The following is a 23,828-nucleotide window of genomic DNA, read 5'->3' as shown; positions in this document are numbered from 1 at the left end:
GGGAAAAGGTAAAAAAAAAAAAAGAAAAGAAGGGAGAAAAAGAAAATAGTTAGGGCTAAATGATGAGGGAGGCAGTGCAATGATCAAATAACTACTTCTGGTAATATTTATGTATGGTAGTAAGATGTGCTTGTATTTATGGATGAATAAAGACTTGATCCAGCTGTAAATAGCTTCTATTTCAAAATTCCTGTTGGCTTCCATGGCCATAGCATTAAGGCCTAGTGCAGGACCAGATGTTATATTTTGGGCACATTTATCCTCTTTGTCGTGCTCTGTGCAATGCTGTGTTTTCAAGTAGTTAAACAAGGACATATTTCTATACTTTCCTGCACTGGCCCTCAGAAAGATCATTTTGGAGAGAACCTAGCTTCTTTGATCCTCTGATGACCATGGAAGTTAATGCAATTCTGGTATTTTGTGATATTTTTTGCACAGATTCCAGCTGCAGACAGATGCTGGGCAAACCCCTCTGGTGTGAATAGATCACCTGTGTGGTGCTGCTTGGGCTCCCCAGTTCTCTTACAGACTTTTTGTTGCTGGGACTCAAAATGTGCTCACCTACAACAACTTGTATCCAGTCATGAATCCTGCTCAGTCCCTGAGCTGCCACAGTGCTGGGGAGAAACATGATCTGGGATTGAGTAAGTTTTTTTTCTTTATGCTTATCAATTAAAATGATTAAACCAAAACCAGCTGTCTGTCCTTTACCTCTTTTTTTCAGTAATGATTTTCAGTCTTTTAAGGATACAAAGTATGTAGCCAGAACTGTATTTTATTCTGATGAAGCATCTCATTAAAGAACAACAAAGTGTTTCTATTTTTACACCGTAAGTTTTGTGATCTTGTCCTCTGTATTACAGACTTCCTGCCTGAACAGCTTCAGGAGCTATTTTTAATGTATCAAATTCATAGAAAGAATAAACCAAGCTTTTTTAAAATGCTCACATAGCTAAAGATTCAGTCCTCTGTTGTGCAGTAAAACTCCTGGAGTGGGATGCCATAGGCCAGCTTTCTGCCTGCAGAACTACCTTTTTTTATGACTGCACTAAAAAATGATGAAAATAAGGGACTGACCATGAAGCCCCAACAGACCCTTAATAACCACACTGCACTGCTATGTGGTATGGCCATATCATTTAGCAACGGGAATAAATCCCATATTTGTTCCTAAACAGACAATTTCTTAATTTAATTTGAAACAGTTTATTTCTATGAATAAGATTACCTATATATCTACATCTACCTTGTGAAAACTCTTGTATGTAGAAATAATTATTTGCTGAAATCGGTGTTTTGAGGCATTAAGTCTGTTTAAGTTATATCTTTTCTTAAGGTGGTACTAGAGACTGAGGCACTTTTTTTCATGAGGGTAAAAAGAAAAATTCTGCTGGAATGAGGATTCCACAACTGCAATATTAGAAAGAAGCACTGATCTTCAAAAAGGTATTTCATGTTTACAATTACCTTGTCACATTCCTCTCTATTTATAAATATACACATATATCGTCAGTCTGATCTGTTTGATGAGATGACTAGCATCACCTTGGTCAATATTAACCTCTTGGGTCACAACATCTGGATGTTGATCAAAATGAGTCAACATCTGTTTGTTATTTTGTATATGTAGAGAAAATATTGCCTCTTGTCAATTAAATACTTGGCAGCAACTTTTCTTCAGAAAGACACCAGCATTTCTTATGTTATCCTTTACCACAAATCTCGCCCACTCTGCCTCTTTAGAAACCTGCCACAGTCTTTTACATGTGGGACATATCTAGGACCTATGTACCAAAATGGCATGGTGCCAGGATTAGCAAGGAATATTGTGGTCAGCAGCAAAAAAAAAAAAAAAAAAAAAGAGTGCTTTCTAATCATTCTCAACAGTTCTAATGCCAGTATAAGCTGCTCCTGGCCCTGACTGGTTTTAATTTTGCTTCATATAAGGAGGCAAACATATTTGCCAGATGTTGTCCTATACTCCAAAGTTGCCTTCCAAATCTTTGGATAAATTACAGCTACACTTCAAAGAAGTCTGTTACAATTACCTCTCAGACTCTGTCATTTTGCAATAAAACCAAAAGGAAAAACTATTGAAAGGTATTGATAAGTATTGGGTAGAGCATGCAAAGTGAAATTGTATTTGAACATTTGAAATGTATTTGAAGCCCCAGCTTTCTGCAGCAATGCATTCAGTAACCCCTGAGGCCAGTGGTTCAGCTGATGTGAATCAATGGAGCTTCACTGCACCCATGCCAGTTTACACAAATTTAGGATCTGTCCATTCCAATCTGACCAAAGCTCTGCTGCTGTGCCTAATTTTTTCCAGTCCACTTGGCAAATACATCTACATAAATATACATATGTATGTACACGTGTATGTACGTATGTATTTCTTGCCCCCTAAACATTGCTCTGCTGACCATGTGTGGATGAGGGAGGCAGAGGCAAGGGCACAGCACGAAGACTTAGTCCTGTGCAATTTTCTCATACAAAGTTACTTGTTTAAGATCCCTCAAACTTTGCCTGGGGAAGGATTGCAGAGCTCCCCTAAAGCATTGCTGAGGGTTGCTGTATTTACAGCTCTAGGGGGCTTCACCCAGCAGATGCAGTACAGCAGGGAGCTGGGCAGGGACCTCCTGTTGTCCTTCCACTTTGCCCCAGCCTGCACTTGCAAAGACCATCTGTAGCAGGGACAGTGCTACAGGAGTCTGCAGCTTTTGTGTTCCTGCTCACCACTGCCACAGGGGCTGTTTGCTGAGATGAGCTCTTTCTGCTCACTCAGACATGGACATGTTTCCCTCTGGTCCCCATGCAGCTCTCTGGGAACAGCAGCCTGAGCTGGGGATTGTCCAGCCCTGCCTTGGGACCAGCTGAAGGGTGAATGGGCCTTGTTTCCAGCTGCTGAAGCCCTGCCTGCTCCTTGGGCTAATCAGATTAAGCTAAGAGTATAATCTCGTTCATTTTTTTTAAATTGGAATCTGTCTTTTTTTAACTTGCAGTACTTTTTCTTGCCTTCATTGCCTTAAATGACTCTCTTTATAAAAGCCTAGAGAGCTTGAGGATAAAATTTTCAAAGAATGCTTTGAAAATAAGTCTTAAACTTCAAGCGAGTTGCTTGCTTTCTAAATTTTACACAGCATGGATAACCTCCAGTGAACTACAGTTTTCCAGAGTTTATGGAGTGCTAAGAGCACTGAGAAGATTTTAAAACAAGAGGAGTGGAATCCACCAGTTTAGCCCGACTTTGTTTTTTGGTCAGGCTGAAAAGCAGTCTTCCGGGGAAAGCAACTAGAAAATAACAAAGGTGTGCCACTACTAACCTCTTGCACTGGCTTACCACTTGACATTAAGCTCCAGAGATCCTAAGGGACACACTGTTTCACCGCCAGGTAAACAGGGTTGTTTATGGCCATGTTTTCAGCAGGCACTTAAAACACAAGTGCCAGCAGCACTCCCTTACCTGTTGCACAGTCTGGCCCTGTGTAGGGCCGGTAGCAGTCACAGCGGTAGCTCAGCCACAGGTTGATGCAGCGTCCCCTGTTCTGGCATGGGTGGGGGTCACACCAGTCCTTTTTAGCACATCCTGTCCTGACATTTAAAGATGACCCAGATGACACATTCTCTGGAGTAATAACATTCAAGTCTATCTCAATATCCTGGAGACAGCCTACAAATGAAGGTGCAGAATGTGTATTAAAGGTGTTCTGTAGAGGGTTGCTGTTCCCCACTGGTAAGCCGCCCAAAAACGTGCTCTGAAACGCGAACATCACCGGCTCGTTATCTATCTTAGCAGATGTTTTATTGAGACAGGATTCTACACAAGAGCTGTCAAGCAAATTAAGAATAACAGCTCTTGCCAAGGTTACCTCCACTGAATGCCATTCTCCATCACTGACATTGTGTGGGATACGCAAAAGAGCCTGTGGCTGATTATTGACTTGCACGGATAAGTGTAAGTAGCCATTCAGTAACTCCAACTTTGCAAATGTATCTTTCTCCCCTCGGTGAAACAGAAAAGCTGTGGGTTGCACAGTTTGAAACCTCAGGTTTATATTATAGAAAAAATCCTTTTTATGGGTCAGGGGATTCTTCAACAAAAGGAAACTGTTTCCTTGAAAAGAAAACGTGGTTATGGTTTCACAGTGCATTCCAGTATACCCAGGTGAACATATACAGCTGAATCCGTGTTGGCCGTTTTTTAAATGTGGGATACATATTCCATTGTTTTGGCATTGATGATCAGTACAGCCATGTAAAACTTCTGTACAGTTCCAGCCACCATAAAAAATCCCTTCTTTGTCTGCAGGTGGGCAATGGCAAGTGTAATTTCCAGGAAAATTCTCACAGATCCCACCATTTTGGCAAGGGTTCATGTAACATTCATTGACGTCTTCATCACAGTGAGTACCTGAAGAAGAAACAAAGAATTAGGTTTGAATTTATTCTGGTTTGAATAACTGGAGCCCAAATTAACACTTTAAACAATGTGTTTTATTAAATTATCTTTTATTAGAGGGGAATGCCTTGATAAATAGATGATGGACAAGTAAAAAAAATACATTAAATATAAAATTGCCATGTACTTGTCATGGTTTCCTTGTGCAAAGTATTATATAAGCACCTTAGTGACAACCACGTTTTGGAGAAAAGAACCAAACAAATGGACAGTTTTGATATAGCTAATGTGAAGAAATTAAGATAAACATCATCAGATGAGATCAAGAAATTGTTTCCCACATATCCTGTGGTAGAAATTCAGAATGCTTTGTACAGAATGGAATTGTTTATCACATACAAAAAACCCAAAAATTGTTGCTTAATTCCTATCCATAATATAGTATGGTTGTGTGCTGGAGTATGATCTGCTGGTCTTCCCTTCTTTTTCATGTTCATTCAAACAGTGTAAGAACTCCAGACTATTATTCCTGGTCCCATATGAAACATCTTGGAGCAACAGTCTTCAAGTGAGAGTCACAAGACATGGTGGGTCAGACGGACAAGTGGCTGAACATGCCTGCAAAACATATATACTGCAAAAAGTATGTACTACAGGGGAACTTTTTTACCTCTCTCTATACAAAATATAAAGCAAGAAAAGACGAAATGAATATTTTCTCAAATGCCTCAGAGGTTGATTGGTGATGAGAGCACTTCTGCAGGAGATTGTCAATACAGTCTCATATTTCCTCTTCTTCCATATAATACTTGGCTTCTGGTATATCTGGTAAAAGGAGAACTCCTCATCTCAACTCTGCTGTAATTTGATAGATGTGGCCTAAGTGAGTCTGCTGGATCACACTTCACAAAGAAAAACAAATCTGTTCCTCTTGTAAAACTAATCTGTTTATCCCTCTGCACTGTTGTTCATCTATAAAGTGGTAATTACAGTAACTTCTCCCTTGAGCAACCCAGTGACCGATATACATTCAGCGGATCAGGGAAAATCTGTTTCTCATCTCCCTTGGAAGCAGCCAAAATGTCCAAATACTTGTTTGATAACTCATGCTAAGTAAAACTCTTAACATTTCCACTTCCCTTCATAGTTATCTTAGAGAAAAATGAGAAACACTTTGCAGTTAGTTTTCAAACTAGTATCATCGGCACAAATTAAATAGATAATTCATCCATCCCCACAGCAAAACTGCTGCCTGTAAATCCGGTACTGAGATGTGCTGAGGTTCATGGAGTGGCAGCTGGGTGTACCAGGCACTACACTTACATTCATGTACAAATTTGATTGAGCTTTATTTCTATAACAAAACAGCCATTTCTCATGGAAAATTACAGAGCAGCATTCAGCCACAACGAATTGCTTCAAATAGCAGTAGGTAAGTGTAGTTACCCAGGCTAATTCCTTGCCTGTCCACTTTATTCAATCACAGCTGTAACTGGACCCATCTTGGGGAGTGGTAAGTAGAGGAGAGCCAGGAGGGAACTGAGAACTGGGAGAGATTTGTTTCAAAGATCAGCCAGAGTGAAGTGGTCATAGCAGGTACACAGAAGACTCTCTCTGCAGTGATCCAACTCACCCATCTCTCCTCAATTAAAGCATACACTGACTCTCCACTTGAAGCTTTAGACTACCGAGCACAGCTAGTGCCATGGCCCTGGCCTGACAGTGGGGTTTTACTGCAGCAGTCTCTCTCAGTTTCCCAGCCAGGGTCATCTTTATTCCAATGAGAGATGTCTGTGTATACCTTAATGGGTAGTGGCATCTGGCAGAAATACAACTCATTGGGGCTGACTTTCTCCAAGAGAAGTGCAGTTCCCAAACCGTTCCCGACTGGGGGCCAGAGCCATGTCTGCTTTGTCCAGTTTGTGGTAATTTCAGTGTTAGTAACTTGTCCTGCTTTTGCTATTCTGGTATATGAAAAGTGAAGTTACTGTGAGCTATGTCTTGTTTTGGTCAATGTTTTAGTACATCTCCTGCCTGATGCTGCTCCCTTCCCTGCTTTGACATTGAGAACAATGTGTCCTCAGGTCTTTTGTACAACTCAGTCTTAATATGATGGCTGTAGAAATGCAGGTCTCTTTGGATTCTTGTGTCAGAGATAAAAATTAGTCCAACAAGCAGTTGGATCAGGTTGTGCTTAGCTTTGTCACAGGACTTCAGAGTGGACAGACTGTGCTTAAGGATTTATAGACTGGGAGCCCCTGTGAAACCTTTCATAAAACAATCAGCATTGTGAATGGCTAGGTCCTTAGCTGTTGCATTTTCATCAGGGTGTGGTGACTCTCTGTGTGTTACTTTATTGTCCCACAGCACCTGCCAGACATTCCCTTTGCCTTCTAACTTGTGGTCTGAGTCTCACTTTGCAATGGTGACTTGCCTGTGGAAAGGATGATTCAGATGCATTTAACTTTACAACATTATTTAGTGCCTGTGTTGTTCTCTACTTCATCAGATAAAACATAAAATTAACAAAATAATTTGACTAGCACAAACAAATATAGGTCACACCACAAGACAAATTACAAGTCACTTTTTTCATATAAAGAACAAATAAATCAGCTGTTCTTGCAAGTGGTGTTGATATTGCTTGTTATCTGCCAATTTCTATACAAGCAAAGACCATTGTCAGTCAAGATAAAAGCACTCTAGATAAAAGGATTAGTCCATATTTATAGAACTGTATAAGCAGTTCAAATAGCTCAGGTTAGCATGTAAAAAAAAGTATTCTCAAAAGATTTAAGACACACCAAAACAAGTGCAAAGGCAATGATTTTTTTTCAGTGGCTACATGCATTAGCTCAGCTAAGCATATTTGTGTTTTTAAAGGAAAAATAAAAGTAGAATCATGCAGCATTTTCCCTTCTAAATATTACACACTGACATAAAATTTCAGATAATTATGAATAATTAAGATGATTACTTTTCCCACCTGTGAAAGTTTTTTTCAAAACATAGATGAAACTGTTCCTTTGACTCAGTTTGATAGCATCACTCATCTGTCTCCTTTTTTCACTTATACATTGTTACTATATGGCAGTTATTTTCTAACTGTAAACCTCTTAATTAAACTCTCAAATTTAGCAGCAAAGGTTTCCTGCAGAAGCAGGATGACAAAAGCAATTATTCAAGCATAATTCTGCTGAATGCCATTGTTTTTCATTCTGATTAAATAATTATAAAACTATTATCTAAATTGCACTTTTGAGACACACCTTTGGTTAGAAATCTGCTTACAGCCTTCTGCCTTTCCAGTCCCCTGACACTAAATAAATATCAAGAAACTACAAGCAAGCAACCTGGGTAGGTGCTACATGTTCAATACAGTCTAAGTGCACATACAAATTCACAAAAAGAGAATATTTACCTGTAAACATTGTCATTAAAATGATGTAAACTTGTATCCTAGTTGCAACCATCTTTTTCCACAGGAAAGTTTCCGAAAGAAAAAGATCTTTTAGCACTTAAGCAGTCCACAGAGCAAACTTCTGTAAAATTCACAACAGTTCTTAGTGTAAAGGCTTCCTTTCCAGGATTAGCTTGCTCCACTTCTGTACCTGCTGGTGTAGTCTGCTGGTGTATTTTGCCCAAGCCAGATCAACAAGGCTTAAAGTAAGACCCAATAAACTGCTTACACAATAGATATGTATCCTATTTAAATTCTTTTTACTCCAAGTTTGTGCTCACACTGAATGTTGTTTGTGTTTCACAGAAATACATATCATTAGGATCTGTTCAAAACTGATTGGTCACTTTTTGTTATTCTACAAGATGTTGTTTGCTAAGACTTTTTTTCCTTTCAAAAGGTTTGCTAATCCAGATCAACTCTTTCATGGTCACTGTCATTCAGAGAAACTGTCATTCAGATAAACATCTCAATAAGCAGATAGAAAAGATGTAAAATTTAATCTTGTTTCCTTATTTTGTAAAGTATTTTTGTTCCACTACATGTTTGTCTCTCTACTTAATGACAGTCTGTGTCTCTAGATTTTTGAGCGTGCTAAAGACAGCAAAAAAAATTATTTACTAAAACATGTTTTTTCTTCAGCTCTTGAGCAAGACATTTTGATTTAGACCAAATTTAATGAGGGGGAAATAGAGTTCAGGAGATTTAACTACTTATTTCTGTGATAATTTTAGCAGCAGACATTATTTTTGTCACTTATGTTTATCACTTCCTTCTTCTCCCTCAACTCATTTATTCACTAATTAGGAAGTTACTGACCTTGTGTCACATTTGTGTTTAGGTTCACCAAAAGACTTATACACAGAACACAATTTTGGATTCATTTAATCTACAGTTCACCACTGTTTTTATGGAGATGCTCAGAGAGCTGCTGCTTCTTCCAGCTTCTGACACAGGCATTGAGTGATTTTTCCTATAATACGTTTAAATATCATGAGGTAAGAATGTCACTCAGACTTTTGGAAATGTAAGAAAGGAAGCTTTAAACAAAATAAAGTTCAGTTTGATAAGTTAGTGTGAATGCACTTGACTAGCAGTGATACTCAGATGTCTTGTGCTACAGTTTGATGTTTACCGTGCACCTTATTTTGAACACTGCGAGAAGAAGTTGGAGGTTCCCAGTAACTGTGATTCCTTTTGCAGTATGACTGTGACAATGGGACTCTGAGGGAAGGTTAGGAGCAGACACAGAGTCAACAGAGGGGGACAGACATCCACTATTACAGCTCAGTGACAACACGGGGCTGGTAGCACAGTGGGACAGGGGAGCTGCCGAGCAGGGTATTCAGCAAACTCAAAACTGTGCCAGAACCACTGGTGGGAGTTTGAACAAACCTGTCAGGAGCAGATACTCTAATTACAGTCAAATATTGTGTCTAATAACATTTTCATAATCTGACCAAGGAGAAAATTCCATGTGAAACCACCATAAAGCAGGTATAAAACTTGTGTCATCCTGCCCAGAAAGTAATTGTCAGGGATTCCCTGTCAAACTGGGATTTGATTATGGTTTGGGATTGTCCTGGCTTTGCTCTGCTTGGTGTTTTCATAAAAGATGTGGCTGTTGGCAGAGAAAGCTTGCCTAATAAGTTGTCTGATAAAGCAGGGTTAAGTGAAACTTTTGATTGTGTTACAGACAAAATGACCTTTATAGATGAACATAAGAAACTGGAGAAATGGTCTGAAAAATATTGTATTCAGTTCTGGAAGGGCTCACTCAGTTTCTGCAGTCTCAGGCCAGAATAACCAGAAATTAGGTAGAACAATAGTTTCAGTCTGCAATGCTTCAGTTACACCAAGTCCACTTTTAGTTCTGCACTGCAAGGAAGATTTGGATCAATTAGGAAGAATTCAGAGGAAACAATGAGAATGATTGCAGGTTGACAAAATATGGCTTGTGAGAAAAGGTTAAAAATGTAGGGCTGTTCAGTCAAAAGACAAGCAGAGGAAATGGGACGTGTTAAGAGTTTTTCAGTATGAAAAAGAGAGCAAACTGTGCCCTGAGACCACAGTAATCAGGTGAAAAAGTCACAGGTTTGACCCACACAAGGAACATCCAGATCACACTGGATGTTCCTGGATGTAAGAAAATATTTCTAATCATAATAAGACAACAAAACCTTTGTGTAAGATGCCCACTGGGAGCCATAAACTCTATTGTGGATCCTTAACAATGGGTTAGAGACAAAAATGTAATGAGACACAAACCGGCAGATCCTGCCTTAGACACACAGACAGTCCAAACAATACCTGCATGTCTGTTCCTTCCAAGTCTATTTTTCCATGGTTTTGGGCCTCCCTTGAATGAAATAATTCCCAGCAATTGAGGTGTAGGTGTGTCAAACTATTACCTGCACATGCAGGTATCAAATGCAAGCAGAAGGAAACCTTGGAGAAACACAGATTGTAGGATACCCTTTAGAATTGCTTTATGGAAGACAAAGAGTTTGAAATAGCACTTCCTTTGCCTACATTTTAGAATTTTGGAAATGTCTGTTATAAAATCCTACCCCAGGTGCAAACAACTCTCTCTTCAAGGGACTCATTAATCCTGAGGCCAACAGAAAGATCTGGCAGAGCACATATTCTTCAGGGCCCCAGGTTTTAGCACACAATCACGAAAATTCTAACTTTGCCACATCTGTGCAGATAATTGCAAAGAGATAATTACTTTTTGCTGGAAGGAGGAAATGCATGCTCATGAGTGAGTAAGCGCAAGGAAATAAATTGACCATCTCTGTGTCATCGTAATTAAACCCCATGCTTGTGGGTATAAATCAGTCACCATGCAGGTCAGGAAGGAGGTTTTCCTCTTATGTACATCAGTGTAGAGCAAGTGAGGGGTATTTAAATGGATTTTTTTTTCTCCTGTTTTTCTTCAGTAAAGAACTGGCTTGCATTCGATACCGAACTTAATGTGACCAGTGCTCTGATCTTGCATGGCAATTTCTGTTGCTCTCCTGGCAGGAAAAGCTTGTGTAAAATGAAGGACAGAACACAGAGCAGAGCTGGAGCACATGGAGAACAGGATTCTTTAAAACAGTAGGATAAAAATCATTTGTTAACATTGGGCTAATTTGCACATGATACCTTTCACACAGAACTCTAATTTCGAAAAGTTGTAAGACCTTGTTATTCCTTTATTGCAGACAAATTCACTATTCTGCTATTTTTCCTCTTGCCATTTGAAATGTACATATAAAGTTAATACTGGCTAGGAAAAAAAATTAAAATAGAAATAGAGTTGAGTGGCTTGGCTTAATCATTAAATATGTCACTCTAGCTGAGGGATATGGAATTCATAATGTGCTACATTCAGAATGGCATGCTGTAATTCAATCTTTTTAAACGTTGCTGGCCCGAAGTTTCATAGACTAGTTTGAATTTTCAGTAAAAATGAATTTTTTTTAAAGTGGTAAAAACCCCCAATCCCTTAATCTCTTCAATCAGTAAAGGTTTTCTGAGAGCAAAAGTACTTGGAAATGTTTTTCCACTTGTTTCACATGTTTTGTCACACCTAAAATAGTTTTCATTTGAAAAAAAAAAAAATAAAAAGCGAGAAGAAGAAAATCATGTACATGCTGTAGATGATTAGTTGTTTAGTGAGATTGGGTGTGTTTATTTTATTTTAGAAATATTGGAACCAGCCGTCGGGGCTGAGCTTGGCTCCAGCTGCCGGGGGGACGAGGCAGCCCCGAGCAGCCACGCGCGCGGCACGGCCGGGGTCAGGGGACCCTGCCTGGCAAGGGCCAGGGGCCGTGTCCTGCAAGGGCAGCACAGCTACCCTGCTGCTGGGAGCCTGCACCTCCAGCCCCTGCTTCAATTTACACAGCCAGCCATGTGGATCCAATTGGGGGATTAGGGTCTGAATCGGGAGTAAAGAAAAACTCGTTGAAGAAATATGTCCCTGCGTGGCACTCATTTTCCTTTCATTTCCCTGCTTCTAGAGTCAGCTTTATATATGGGTGAATGAGGCAGCTGCTGCTGTGTTTGACTGATGGAGGCAAGGAAGAAAATCAAATTGTGGCAGCCCGGTTTTCCCAGGCAGCATCCTTCTGGAGTTAGTTTTCTGGCCGCACAAACATGTTGTAGCTGTGGCCATATTGGTGGTATGAGATAGGAAGGGGAGAAGAGAGGAGGGAGAGCACAATCACAGGGTGTGACAGGTTAAAATGGAAAAAGGTGTTGGAAAAAAGACTAGGTAAGATTTTGGAGACAAAACAGATGAAAGATGTGACTGGGGAAAAGGAAATAAAAATACAGGAATCAATGGTGCCCCCAAAGATACTTGTGCTGGCATTTGAGACAGAATGCTTGTCAGACACGTAGGCATTTCTGGGCAGTAAGAGGACAGAGTACATGTGTAGGGCTATCGATCTATATAGGATGTGTGAAGGATGCTAAGAAATTCTGCAGATCATAGATAAAGTCTTCACAGAGATCTGAGCTACAATTGAGAGTGGGGAAAGGAGACCATGGGAACAATACCAGAGACAAAAGATTGGAAACAATTTAGAAAAAAAACAGCCATAGATTATTTTTTTGTAATCAAACAGTCGTGTGCACTGGAGCAGAGAAGTCAATTCACAAAACACAGAGAATTAGGACAGAGTCATAGAAAAATTTAGGTTGAAAGGGACCCTCAGAGGTCATCATCTGGTCCAGTGCTCCACTCAAAGGGTCAGAGCATCATCCAGAGAAGAAACTGTAATAGCAGGTTTCAGAGAATTTGTTATTTTATACCTGATTCAGGACCAGATATTTAGAAGACAAAGAAAGATATTTGCTTTCCAGTATGGGGTTCTTTTGGTGTTCTCTACAACCTGTAAAAAGAGTATGTGTAATTCAGGATTTTATCATGTTTTACCTTTTAGAAAACTGTGGCAAGACTGTCAAATTCAAAGCATTAATGATCTGATTTGCATTTTTCGTAGATTTATGAGCTTGTCCCTACAGATGATGTGTGTGCATTTGAACTGAAGTATATCCAGAGGGATCTTAAAACCACCAATACCTTTGAGTTGTTTAATTAGATCATACAGGGTCATGTTCCATTGACTTGAAAATCTGTTTGGAGCATATGATTCACTCTGGAATTAGAAAACAAATTAATTTTCCATCCTACAAACACTTAAGGGCTTTAGGAGAGTCCTTGCTGTTGATGAACACACCCATTGAGAAATGCACTCAGTGTCTTGTCTGCACTAAAAGGGATTTTCTACCTTGTCTCTTGTTGGCTGTTTCCTATTTGCTTTAACTGAGCTAGGCAAGCACGGCCGCTGTGCTGTCTAGTGTGAAACGGCTTCCGCCCTGGAAATGGTGCTCGGGAAAATTTCAGTCATTTGCAGGATTTTCTCATTTTGTTATAACTAATGTGAATCTCCACAACATGCAAAAGTGACTGTGTTCACATAACTTCATTGTCAGTCCTTATTGAAACGAACTGAAAAAGCCAGAAGGCCAGAAAATCATAGTTTTAATAGGGCCTATAGAGTTTAATTGATAATGGAGATGTGAGAATAGAAAAATGTAAAATATGAATGGGTGAGTGCACATAACATGGTTATGCTGAGCGTATTTTGAGCTGTGCACAGCATGACTGTGTAAAAAGCACGGGTATGATCTGTATCTATGCTGTGTATAATTACATTTCTCTGTTCCTAGAGTATTTACAGAATTTATTAGCACTTTAAATATAGAAAATAATCCAAGCTTTTTATGCTGAACTATCCTTTTTTTAAAAAAAATTACTTTTTATGTGTGTTTTCTTTCCTGGATAAGCTGTGACTTGCTCTAGAGAGGATGTAGATGCAGATGACCTGAGACTTTGGGCTGTGATCTTTCAGTCCAGCTCTCTGTTGGTGGGAATGGCAGAGGATCGTACCTCTTTTCACTTCAGCAGCAGTGTTCACTCCCCTCATTCCCTGCAGTGTTAGTCCCTTTGTAGTGGGAAAACTCATCTAAATGGTGGCTTTGTTCATCCAAGGTTTCATATGCTTAACTCATCTCGAGGCTGGGAAGATTGAGACCCAAACTAGCTTCATTTTTGCTTGGTCACATAGCAATCCTGATGGCAATGGGAAAGCATGGACATCAGCTAAGACTGTGTGTGCTTGCCATGGAATCCTGGCAGCCTTATGGGGAATTTCCTGGAGCATATTAGAGGTATGTGGTTTAGCTAGATTAAATCTAGTTTTTCTATATCTTTATGGGTTATGGTTAACTTCTGTAGCTGTGCAGACTTTTTCACAGCACAGCATTTAGTTTTCTTTATTTGGTACTACAGGCAGTGTTTTACCATGATGTTTTAGCCTCACAAACAGGTCTAATAACAGATTCTGAACCCTCTTTGCTAAGAAAAAATAGTGCCCACAGGACAGAGACTACAGCCGTAATTGTATTGATCACTATAATTCTCTGTATTAGTGTCATGTTGTTAGCACAGCCAGACTCGAAGAATTACAGCAGTGGGAGAGCAATCTGAATCAGATCCACCAAATCTACTTCTAGCAGTTAATTATCAGCATAAATTAGCTGTCTATACCAGGGTTTTTTTCTTCTCTCCAAGACTGTTTATTGAAAGTGCAAAGTTCATTGTCAGCCAGGGAAAGAGAGTGTTTTCCTTAATCTGGTTCTCCTTACACAATCAACAGAAATCCTTTTCTAAGTTAATTCAAATATTTTTAAAGGGATCAGCATCCAGGTCATCAGTAAAAGGCAATCTTAACTTCTTTGAAATTCTCCTTGTACTTGAAAAAATCAGTCCAGGTACCTAAACAGAAGCAGGCTGTGCCTTACTAGAGTCACCTCTGAGTTTATTTCAAACAGTGCCAATGAACAGACATAAAAATACTCAGCTTTATCACTTGTTCCTCTTATTAGCAAACACTGTATAATTAAGAGCTAGATGCTACAGGGAACAATTAATGTAAGAGCTTTTATGTAGTATATCACATAAAATTAGTTTCGGTGCTCACTTTATCAGCTTATTTTTATTACTCAAAATCCCAACATATTCTTTTATGTCCTTGAGAAGACCTTAGACCTGGGACTCATCAGTGATAATTAATTGCCAGCAAACTGCAAAACTCCTGAGTCCAATCCAACAAAAGCATTAAAGTGATTTTCTTATTTATTAACAATTAAAATGGGAACTGTATATATATATATACACACACACACACACGCACATATATATATGCATATGTGTATACAAAATTTGAAAGAGCTCTTTGTGCACCAGAGAGTTTAGGCTGCCATTCAGAGGGACCTCAACAGGCTGGGGAAACAGGGAATGTTCAGGAACCTTGTGAAATTCTATAAAGGGATTCTCCAAGTCCTTCATGTGGGGACAAATGAGCCCATCCAGCAGGAGAAGCTGGGGCCAGCTGGCTGGAAAGCAGCTCTGCTGTGCTCTGAGCAAGCTGGGCACAAGGTAGCCGTGTGCCCTGGCAGCAGAGAGGGCCAATGGCCTCCTGGGCTGTGCTGGGAATTGTGTCAGGTCAAGGGACGTGACTCTTCACCTCTGCTCAGCACCAGGGAGACCACGCCAAGCCCAGCTCTGGCCCCCCAGGTACAAAGAAGGAGCAGGTCCAGCCAAGGGCCCTGAAGGTGATTGAGGGATTGGAAAATCTGTCATGAGGAGAGACTGAGAGAGCTGGGGTTGCTCAGAAGTTGAAATGAAAGCCAGTTTTAAAGGCAGGAGATAGCCTTCAATAAAAAAGAAAAATACAAACTTCAGCCCAATTCACCAGCTCCTTCCCTTTGAAGAATTATGTATTGCCTGACCTTGTGAATGTGATTGCTCTCATGGATGGAATTCTTCTCAAGACATGGTCACGTAAGTGTGAGTCTCAGCTGTACAAATGTCCTGCTTTCAATTTTAAAATGCTGTCTCTTATAAAATAATCCTTTCTAACAGCTACAGGTGGGAAATCTGGCACATAATTGCACTGTAGAAGTTAAGAATATTTGGGTTCTTTACTCCATTCCCCCTGTGCACAGGCTTGGCAGTGTTAATCCAGGAAGGTTTAGAAGATTATGTGTACATGACAGCCTTGAGGATTTCCATCATCGTGATTTTCCTTCCAACTCTTTTTTTGAAGAGCATAATGACCTGCGACAACTAAGCTTTATTCTCTGAGGAGCCTGACATTGCTTCTGTTTAATGGATCAGACAGTTTGTGATACATCAGTTCTAGACACTTTCTTCCCCACGTCAACCTGGGGTACCTCTTCGATATTTCCCATCTCTGCTGACCTGTGTGATCAAGAGGTCATGTCCTGAAGTCAAACCCAGAATCAAAACACTCACTCCTACCACAGGCCAGACTATTAGTGCAACCCATTTAATTTACATCAACTTGGAACTTGACATTCAATTTCTCAGTTCAGAAGCAATTATTTTTAAAGGAACATGCCAACAATATTGCTTGGCTTAGAATGGTGAAAGTTCAAAAGGGTAAAAAACATTTCACACCATAAATAAAGAATTGATTACACCTGAAAACAAAGTTTGTAATTACTACTGACATTTCTGAGCCTAGATGAGGTGCCTTTTATGCTTTAAAAACTGATGTCATTTCTGCCACTGGCATTATGGGAACCTTATGTAAGGGTCTGAAATAGTCCTTTGCTGATATTTTAGGTATAAAGAGAAAAACGTGAACATTTTGCACAATTCTTTGGTCAAACTTATTTTTTGTCAAGAGAGGGTGAAAAATTCATTCTGGGTGCCTCCCTTCAGCCCAATAGCTCTGTCAGCAGGACCACTGGTATAATTAGTAAGATTCTTAATTTGTTGTTCTTCTTGTGTGAAAGCCAAGCCTACAAGGGGCTAAGAAATTTTAGCTAGGAATAGCCCTGCCTGGGTCATCAAATTACTCTTTTCTACTTAAAACCATGGTGGCTTGTTTTCTCCATAGCTTTTACAGCCCTGGCTGGACTCTGCATGGCTGGCTGCAGACCAATATCTCTGAGCTTCACGTGGAAGATCCTGCTAATCAAACTGTGTGTGATGCAAAAGCTAAAAACTGACACTAAGAATTTGGACTAGCAAGCAGTGTTCATCACAAAGACTTTGGGAAGCAGCATCTCCCAGATCAGGCTCCAAAGACAGCGCTGACATGTCAGCTCTAGCCAGAATTTTCTAATGTCTCACAGATGCTGGACATGGACGGCGCTTCATGCTCCCTCTGCTGGCTCACAGGTACAGAAGGGGTACAGGGAACCTGGTTCTCAGAGTTCCACCGGTACCAAAATGCTGATGCCAGTCCAAACAGATTGCATGTTTTCACAGCAGCTTATACTTTTTTAGCAAGGTAATACAAATTTATGCTAAGCTGCATAAAAACTTTAAATGAACAAAGTGATGAATGGCATTGTATCATTTCTATTTGATGCCCAAGCAATTTAACGGCAGCATACTTTAATTTTTTAGCTCAGTGTAGGCCAATATTGCCTTCAGAGCAAACATATGCAGGTTTGGCATGCAAACGTCATGCATTTCCCACTGTCAGAAGCCATGCACTCAAAATAATTATTTAGTAGTGAAGACCAACAGAAAGGCTCCTGGTCAGCCAGCATGCTGCGAATTTTGCAGAAAGGAATGAAGACAAATCCTTTATTCTCACCTCAAAACCATCCAGACAGAAAACTGTGCCCTTCAAAATAGCAAAAATGAAAGTTGGGAACCTTTCTAACTAGTAAGGCTTTCTGTAAGCAGAGCAATAAAGTACTCTGAATTAGCTGTTATGTATGTTTACACATACATGTATTTCTTTGTGTATCAGCACGTGTGTGAACACATTTATACTACATGCACATGGTTCGGAACTACCAGCTCATGTTCTTTTTCTGACTGAACTCCACCAGCTTCTCCCATGCCACTCGAGTTCCTCTGTTATGTAGGAAAAGAGAAGTAATGCCTCTTAAATATTTGGCTGTATAATTTACTGTATTTCCAATAAACTGGATTTTAATGGGGTTCACAATGGTGACATTATTAAGGCTGGTTTTGAAATCATCTGTTGAACAAAACACTGAACTATTAAATCAGGTCATTTTGTTTATCACTTGACATTTGACCTTAAATATTCCATAAATTTAAAAGTATTGAGAAAGTAAAATATATTAGTCCCATAACACAGGTCTTCTCTTTACTCTCTACTTGTCAAGCACTTTCTCCAGAGTAGTGAAAGCTGGATGTGTAGATTTAAAGAAAGTTCCTTTCTGTTTGGGCAAAAGTTGTGCATCTGCTTAACTTTGCAATTCAACCATAATTGAACCAGAAAAATGTAGTCTTACACAAACCAGTGCTAAAAAGCATCTGCTGTAAAGTAGCTCCTGAGATGGACAATCCAGTTCTGAAGGAGATGGGCAAAGTTCTGCTGTCAGTTTGGTGTGTGCAGCACCTTTGATTTTACCCGTGTTTGTGCAGGGTTATCACTTGGACCACACTTTAAACTCAACTCTCATTAGTGGCAGCCTGTGCCATCAGATATATAATGTTGCTGGGCTGGGAAAAAACAAGCACGAAATGAAAAGGCCAGAGAGACTCCTCAATAGAGAAAGACAGAACTGAGCAGGTTCATAAGCTCAGTCAAGAGGTGGCAAAATTGGATTGTGGAGAGACTATAAATATATGAGGTATGCCAATTAAAAAGGATAGGAAAGGTTTATCCAGAGATTTAAGAGAGAAATCAAAAAGGTAAGTAGGCAGGGCTTGAAGAAGGCCCCAGGAGAAAAATTCTAACTGGATAGACTTGATTTAACGAGTAGTCAATCATATGATGGAATGACCCACCAAGAATGAGTGTCAGGAAAATAACAGGTGCTTAAAAACCATTATCCTTGATGCCAAACAATATCCAATTGCCTTTCTTTTTTAATTTTTTTTTTCTTTAAGCATTTTCTGCCAGGTACTGGACACACTAATTCATTAAATCTGAGGACATTATCTGTTGGTGTGTTGCTAGATCTGGGAGCTTATGGATTAAAAGCCATTCATCCCCTCCTCCATCCCTTCAAGGAAAAAGCTTTTCATGCTAAAAAGTGTTTATGTGCAACACTGTTTAACACAGAGAGATGTGCCAGATTCAAAATATCCACTGCTTCCAGGCTCTGTCAATCACACTGGACTACATTATACAGCTTAACATATCAGTGCAACTAGAGAAAATAGATCATAGTAATGATGGGTCAGCTGTCAAATTTTAAAGCATAAAACTCCATATGTGTTCTGAAAATAAGAATGGTAGATGCTGCCTAATGTTTGAATATCCTATATTTCTAGCTCAAAAAAGCTCCCCAAAAACATCTGAGCTTTGTGCATTTTTTTGGTGCTGAATAATGCAGAAGTGATGGCTGAAATGTCTTTGCATTTCTAGTTGGAACTTGCAAGAAGGAGGGAGATTGTAATACATATTTCTCATTAAAAAATATCCACGGGTATATCAGGGCCCTAAATATCAGTCCCAGTGCTGCAAACCAGGTTTGGGAGCTAATTCTGTAAAGAGTTGTCACGAAAAGCTTGAGAGCTCATTTCCTAATGATCATGGTTCAGCTTTTACAAAATTTTAACGAAGATTGCCATTACCAGTAAAAATTCTTTTCAGTCAAAAACTTTCCTTGTACAATAGGAATAATAGGGACAAGCTGAAATTTTCAATAAACCTGAATTTTATTTCCTTAAAAGGAGTCCTCTGCATAGTCAGCGCCCATGCTAGATGCATATTTTATTTCTAGCATCTGAAACTACTTCAGTCTCTACTTGGAGCACATTAAATATGGTAAGTGGATCTGATAATGATGTACAAACTCATCCTCCGTGGGCTGTGAGATTCCACTGTTCACTGAAGTAATGTCATTCCTTATGATCATATTGGACCTTATTTTATTTCTCTGAAGTGGGGATAATACACAAACATTCAGATTTTAGTGAGGTGAAACCCCAGCTGCAGAATATTGTAATCACAGAAATGTTGTCAGCTGGTATTACTATCACTTAGAGACATATGCTACTCTTTTCTGAGTACTACTCCCCACTTGCCTGTGAGAAGTGTCTTCCACTAAATCAAGGTTCTTTAACCAGTGGCAAAGACTAGGTAACCATTACAAGTAGAGTCAGTGCCTTCAAGCAATCGCTCTCACCGTCTGCTGCCATGCAGGGGGCAAGTTAAGTCATAAGAAGATTAATTTTTGCCAAAAAAAAAAAGCTACTAGGCTTTCATAAAGTGTCTCAAGATATGGGCTGTTAAGGAAAGAGCTGTCATGAAAAACACAAGTCAGTCTTAGTTGCTGTGGTGATTTATATGGTGGAAGAATGTAAAAATTACACTTTCTTTCACTAAATGGTATTTCTTAAAATTCTTCAAGAGGAACACTACCTGAAGTAGAAATTAAATTGAAATGTCCCACTAGTTCTGTAATGGTAACTGATAAAGGAATGGCAGATTCATAAATTCTTCCAGCTACAACCCAATTTCAGTGCTGCCCACAATGTTCTGAGGTATTGCTGCCCTTGTATGGCCATTACCATACAGGGTGTGAATTGTGAACTCAGCCTCGGCTTTCCTTCTGGGGAACTATCCAGAAAGAGTAATTACACTGACCTAACAGTGTGCTTGGTCTGGGAGCTAAGCATGTGACAAATCATTGGTGCTTATTGCAAAGAAAGCAGTTCAATTGTGAATAAACAGACAAGCCAGAAACCAGTGAGCATGCTGCATTTTTGGGGCCTGAAAGCATTTGCTTCCCCCTGGAATAGACCACAGACCAGGGATAAAGGATACTCTTTGCCTTTCTAAGAAAATATTCTGACCATTTCCAAAAATTAAGAAAAATGGGGACAGGAAGAACTCTGTGCAGTAGTAGAGGAGGAGCCAACAGAGAAGGAATCAATTCTGATGATAGCATGAACATCTCCTTACCAGGATGCTACTGACTGAAGAAATGTTAAATAGTATTAGTGGGTAGAATCATTAAAAGCTTGTCCAAATGCTCTTTCAAGATCAGAGGCTTTAGCAGAGATGGAAAAAGTACTTTAAAGTGCTAATTGTCTGTTTGGTGTAGGGTTTTTACAGGCAGTAAGTGCCTGCCAGGCCCTGAGGGCATCGTGTGTTGGTCCAGCCCATGCCTAGGCTGGCCATGGAATGCTGGAGCTGCAGGAGACTGGTTGGGAGTAGGGACAGGAGCTTCTCCTCCTCCTTCCCCCTGTACTTTTGAACAGCGACACGTGGAGATCACAGGGGCTGGGACAGAGACAGGGCAGTGCTGTAGAAATCTCTCTAGGAAAGCAGTAACTTCCTTGCCATGCTCAGAAAACAGCCACACTTTTTCATGTTGTGCTGCACATCTGCCTGACACCACCGAGTTGGTTTTGTAAGGGAACATTTCACAGCAGTCCCACAGTGAAAAAGGGACCCTATACTGACTGTGAACGGAGTTTGGGCAGTGAAGAAGTGTGTTTGCATGCCAATTACAGCCTCTCTGTTGTTCCAGAGTGGCAAGAAGACCAAAGAGAGAGAGCGAGATCTCAAGCCCTAATTCTAATTTTTCAGCAATTCATGTGTGTAGTACACACAAATGTATTTGGAATTTCTCCTTGAATCAGCTAACTTTGATGGATATTTCATGGTAACAACACTTTCTTTCTTGAAACTTTGCCTGTATGGGAATAATAATTAGTCAACAGTACCTCCAGACCTCTAATTTTGAGTTTGAGTGCACATCTTGCCTGCGGGAAAAGCCTAAGTCCCACTGAAAAAACGAGCAGTGCTCTTGAAAGCGTCTTAACTTGAAAATTACTTTTTCTCTCTGTATTTTCTCCTTTTTTATTCTCATTCTTTCGTTGAACAGCTTTGTCTTATTCTAAAGTCCCAGAATCAAGAGAAAATAACCCTTTAAACTGTGATGACAGGCCATGAAACAAAGTGAATTAACCTGGTGTAATGGAGGAATGATTGACTATCATGGTGTGAACAGCTGAAGGACAGACAAGGAAGCATAGGAAAATACAAAATTTGGAGTTTGGAGATGAGATCTTTACTATTCATGTGCTTGATTTAGTTTTTGTAAGTCATATTGCTTTATATAGCTAAGGATGGCTGTTGTGCTGATGGTTAAGAAGGTTTAAAAAAGAAAGAAGATGTATAATTACTTTTAGAGTTAGAAAAATGTATGCATATATTTTAAGCTTCCCAAGTTAGTGGTAATGTGCCCACAGTCCCACCCATTACCCATCAATAATATTTGTGTCTGTCCCACACTGTCAGAGGCCAGGGGGGAGGAGGATGGCTGGCTCAGTGTGCCCTGCTGTCTGCTGGGTGCTCTGCCCAGAGCAGCACCTACAGACATGCAGGGAGATGGAAGCTCTGTGCGCTCCGTGTCCCCCTGCCTTAAGTGCAGAACGAGAGCCCAAATAATTCAGTTTCTAAGCACAGGTCCCACAGCGTTCCCAGATCAGTGTCTGGCTTGAGGTTTTCTTTACTTAGCTGAGTGTTCAGCACTCTCCCATACTGGCCATTTATCTGCCTCATCTTCTGGCTCTGGGAGACAGTTTCTTTCCCTCATGCATATGCCAGGAATTCAATATGCATACGACACCAGTCTGATCATATCATTTTCTCTTGCAGTAGTCCAACAGGCTGGGAAAAGGGCCAAAGAAATTTAAAAGGGAAAAACAGAAAACAAGACAAACGAAAAGGCCAAAAACCATTTAGGAATTCCTGATGCCAAAGCAAGCAGCAGTGCTGGTGGCACAGCTGGCACACAGCAGATAACAAGACACCAGCAGTGGCCAGGCCCTCAGCAGCCAGCACTCATGTGTGTGGCAGCAGGGACCCTGCCTGCACTCAGGGGAGTGAGCTCTGCTCCTCTCGCCCTCACCATGCTGAGGGAAGACTGATTGGCTTCATCCCTGCTCCCAGCACTGTCCCCCCACCTGGAGATATGGGCAGCACAGCTTTTTAGGCATAGGGAGCAGGACCTGCCTGCCTGGCACACTCGCTGCTCCTTGGGCTCCACTCCACTCTGGAATGTGTCACTTGGTAGACCTTGCAAGTTCAGAAGCTCTTTAACTTTGACATGGTGTTAAGTTTATTACAACCTGGTGAAATGAGTCACTACCAAATCCATAGCTCTGCCTTTCTCCTTTCTCACATGTTTTCATGAGCGAAGTGAAAAGTTTAACCTTTCAAATAACAGCCTTTTTAACAAATGTGCAGTGCTAGAGCAATACAATATATCCACAGTATGAAAGGACACAGTTCTAGGGTAACTATTGCCTTTAGCTCGCAGCAACAAATCACAGGACCCTTAAATGAAAGCCCAATTTATTAAAGGTACTGTTGTGCTAGGGGGCCAGCATGCCAAGGTACTATAAAAAAACCTAGGGCTTGCTACTGCAGAAGTACTGAGACCTCTTGAAATCTGAGTATCCACAAACACTTTGATTTAAAAAGGAACAGGAGAAGTTTAACCCTTTGTAGAACCTGTGCAGACATTTTCTATCTTAGATCTGGATAAGGCATATATCTAACATCCTCAAAGAGTTTCTAGCTGGGATGAAGTCTCCAGACTGGGATTTACATATTTATTTTTAAGAATTAAATTGTCTAAATAATTTTGCTTGCAGATTTGATCCTTTCAAGACTTTCAGAAGGATGACAGACGGTTTTTCAAGTCACCCGAAAAATCACTCTCTGTAACAAGACACTGACAGGTAATATTTATTCCTTTCTCCCAGTTTCTGAGGGAAATATTTTATCCTGACATAGGCATGTGTTTAGGCTTCGTTATCTCCTGCCCTTAGGTTTTAAACTACCATCCAAAAGGTGGATATTCTCAGTTTTTCAGTTCAGTTACACTAATTTGTTTACAATCTTATCCAGTAAGTTTAGATGCTTGTTA

At 40.1% G+C, this 23,828-nt stretch overlaps 1 protein-coding gene across 1 annotated transcript in view; it reads right to left on the bottom strand.

The window, feature by feature from the left end:
* The window catches only part of CRB1 (crumbs cell polarity complex component 1), a 46,406-nt gene that overhangs the window by 9,107 nt on the left and 13,471 nt on the right, over nucleotides 1–23,828 (bottom strand). The window contains exon 5 of the mRNA XM_069022681.1: nucleotides 3,464–4,411. Within this exon, the coding sequence (XP_068878782.1) occupies nucleotides 3,464–4,411 (948 nt within the window). The remainder of the gene's footprint in view (nucleotides 1–3,463; nucleotides 4,412–23,828) is intronic.

The sequence above is a fragment of the Aphelocoma coerulescens genome, chromosome 8, assembly GCF_041296385.1.
Source record: "Aphelocoma coerulescens isolate FSJ_1873_10779 chromosome 8, UR_Acoe_1.0, whole genome shotgun sequence".
Lineage (NCBI taxonomy): Eukaryota > Metazoa > Chordata > Aves > Passeriformes > Corvidae > Aphelocoma > Aphelocoma coerulescens.
This window is presented reverse-complemented; position numbering and strand designations above follow the sequence as displayed.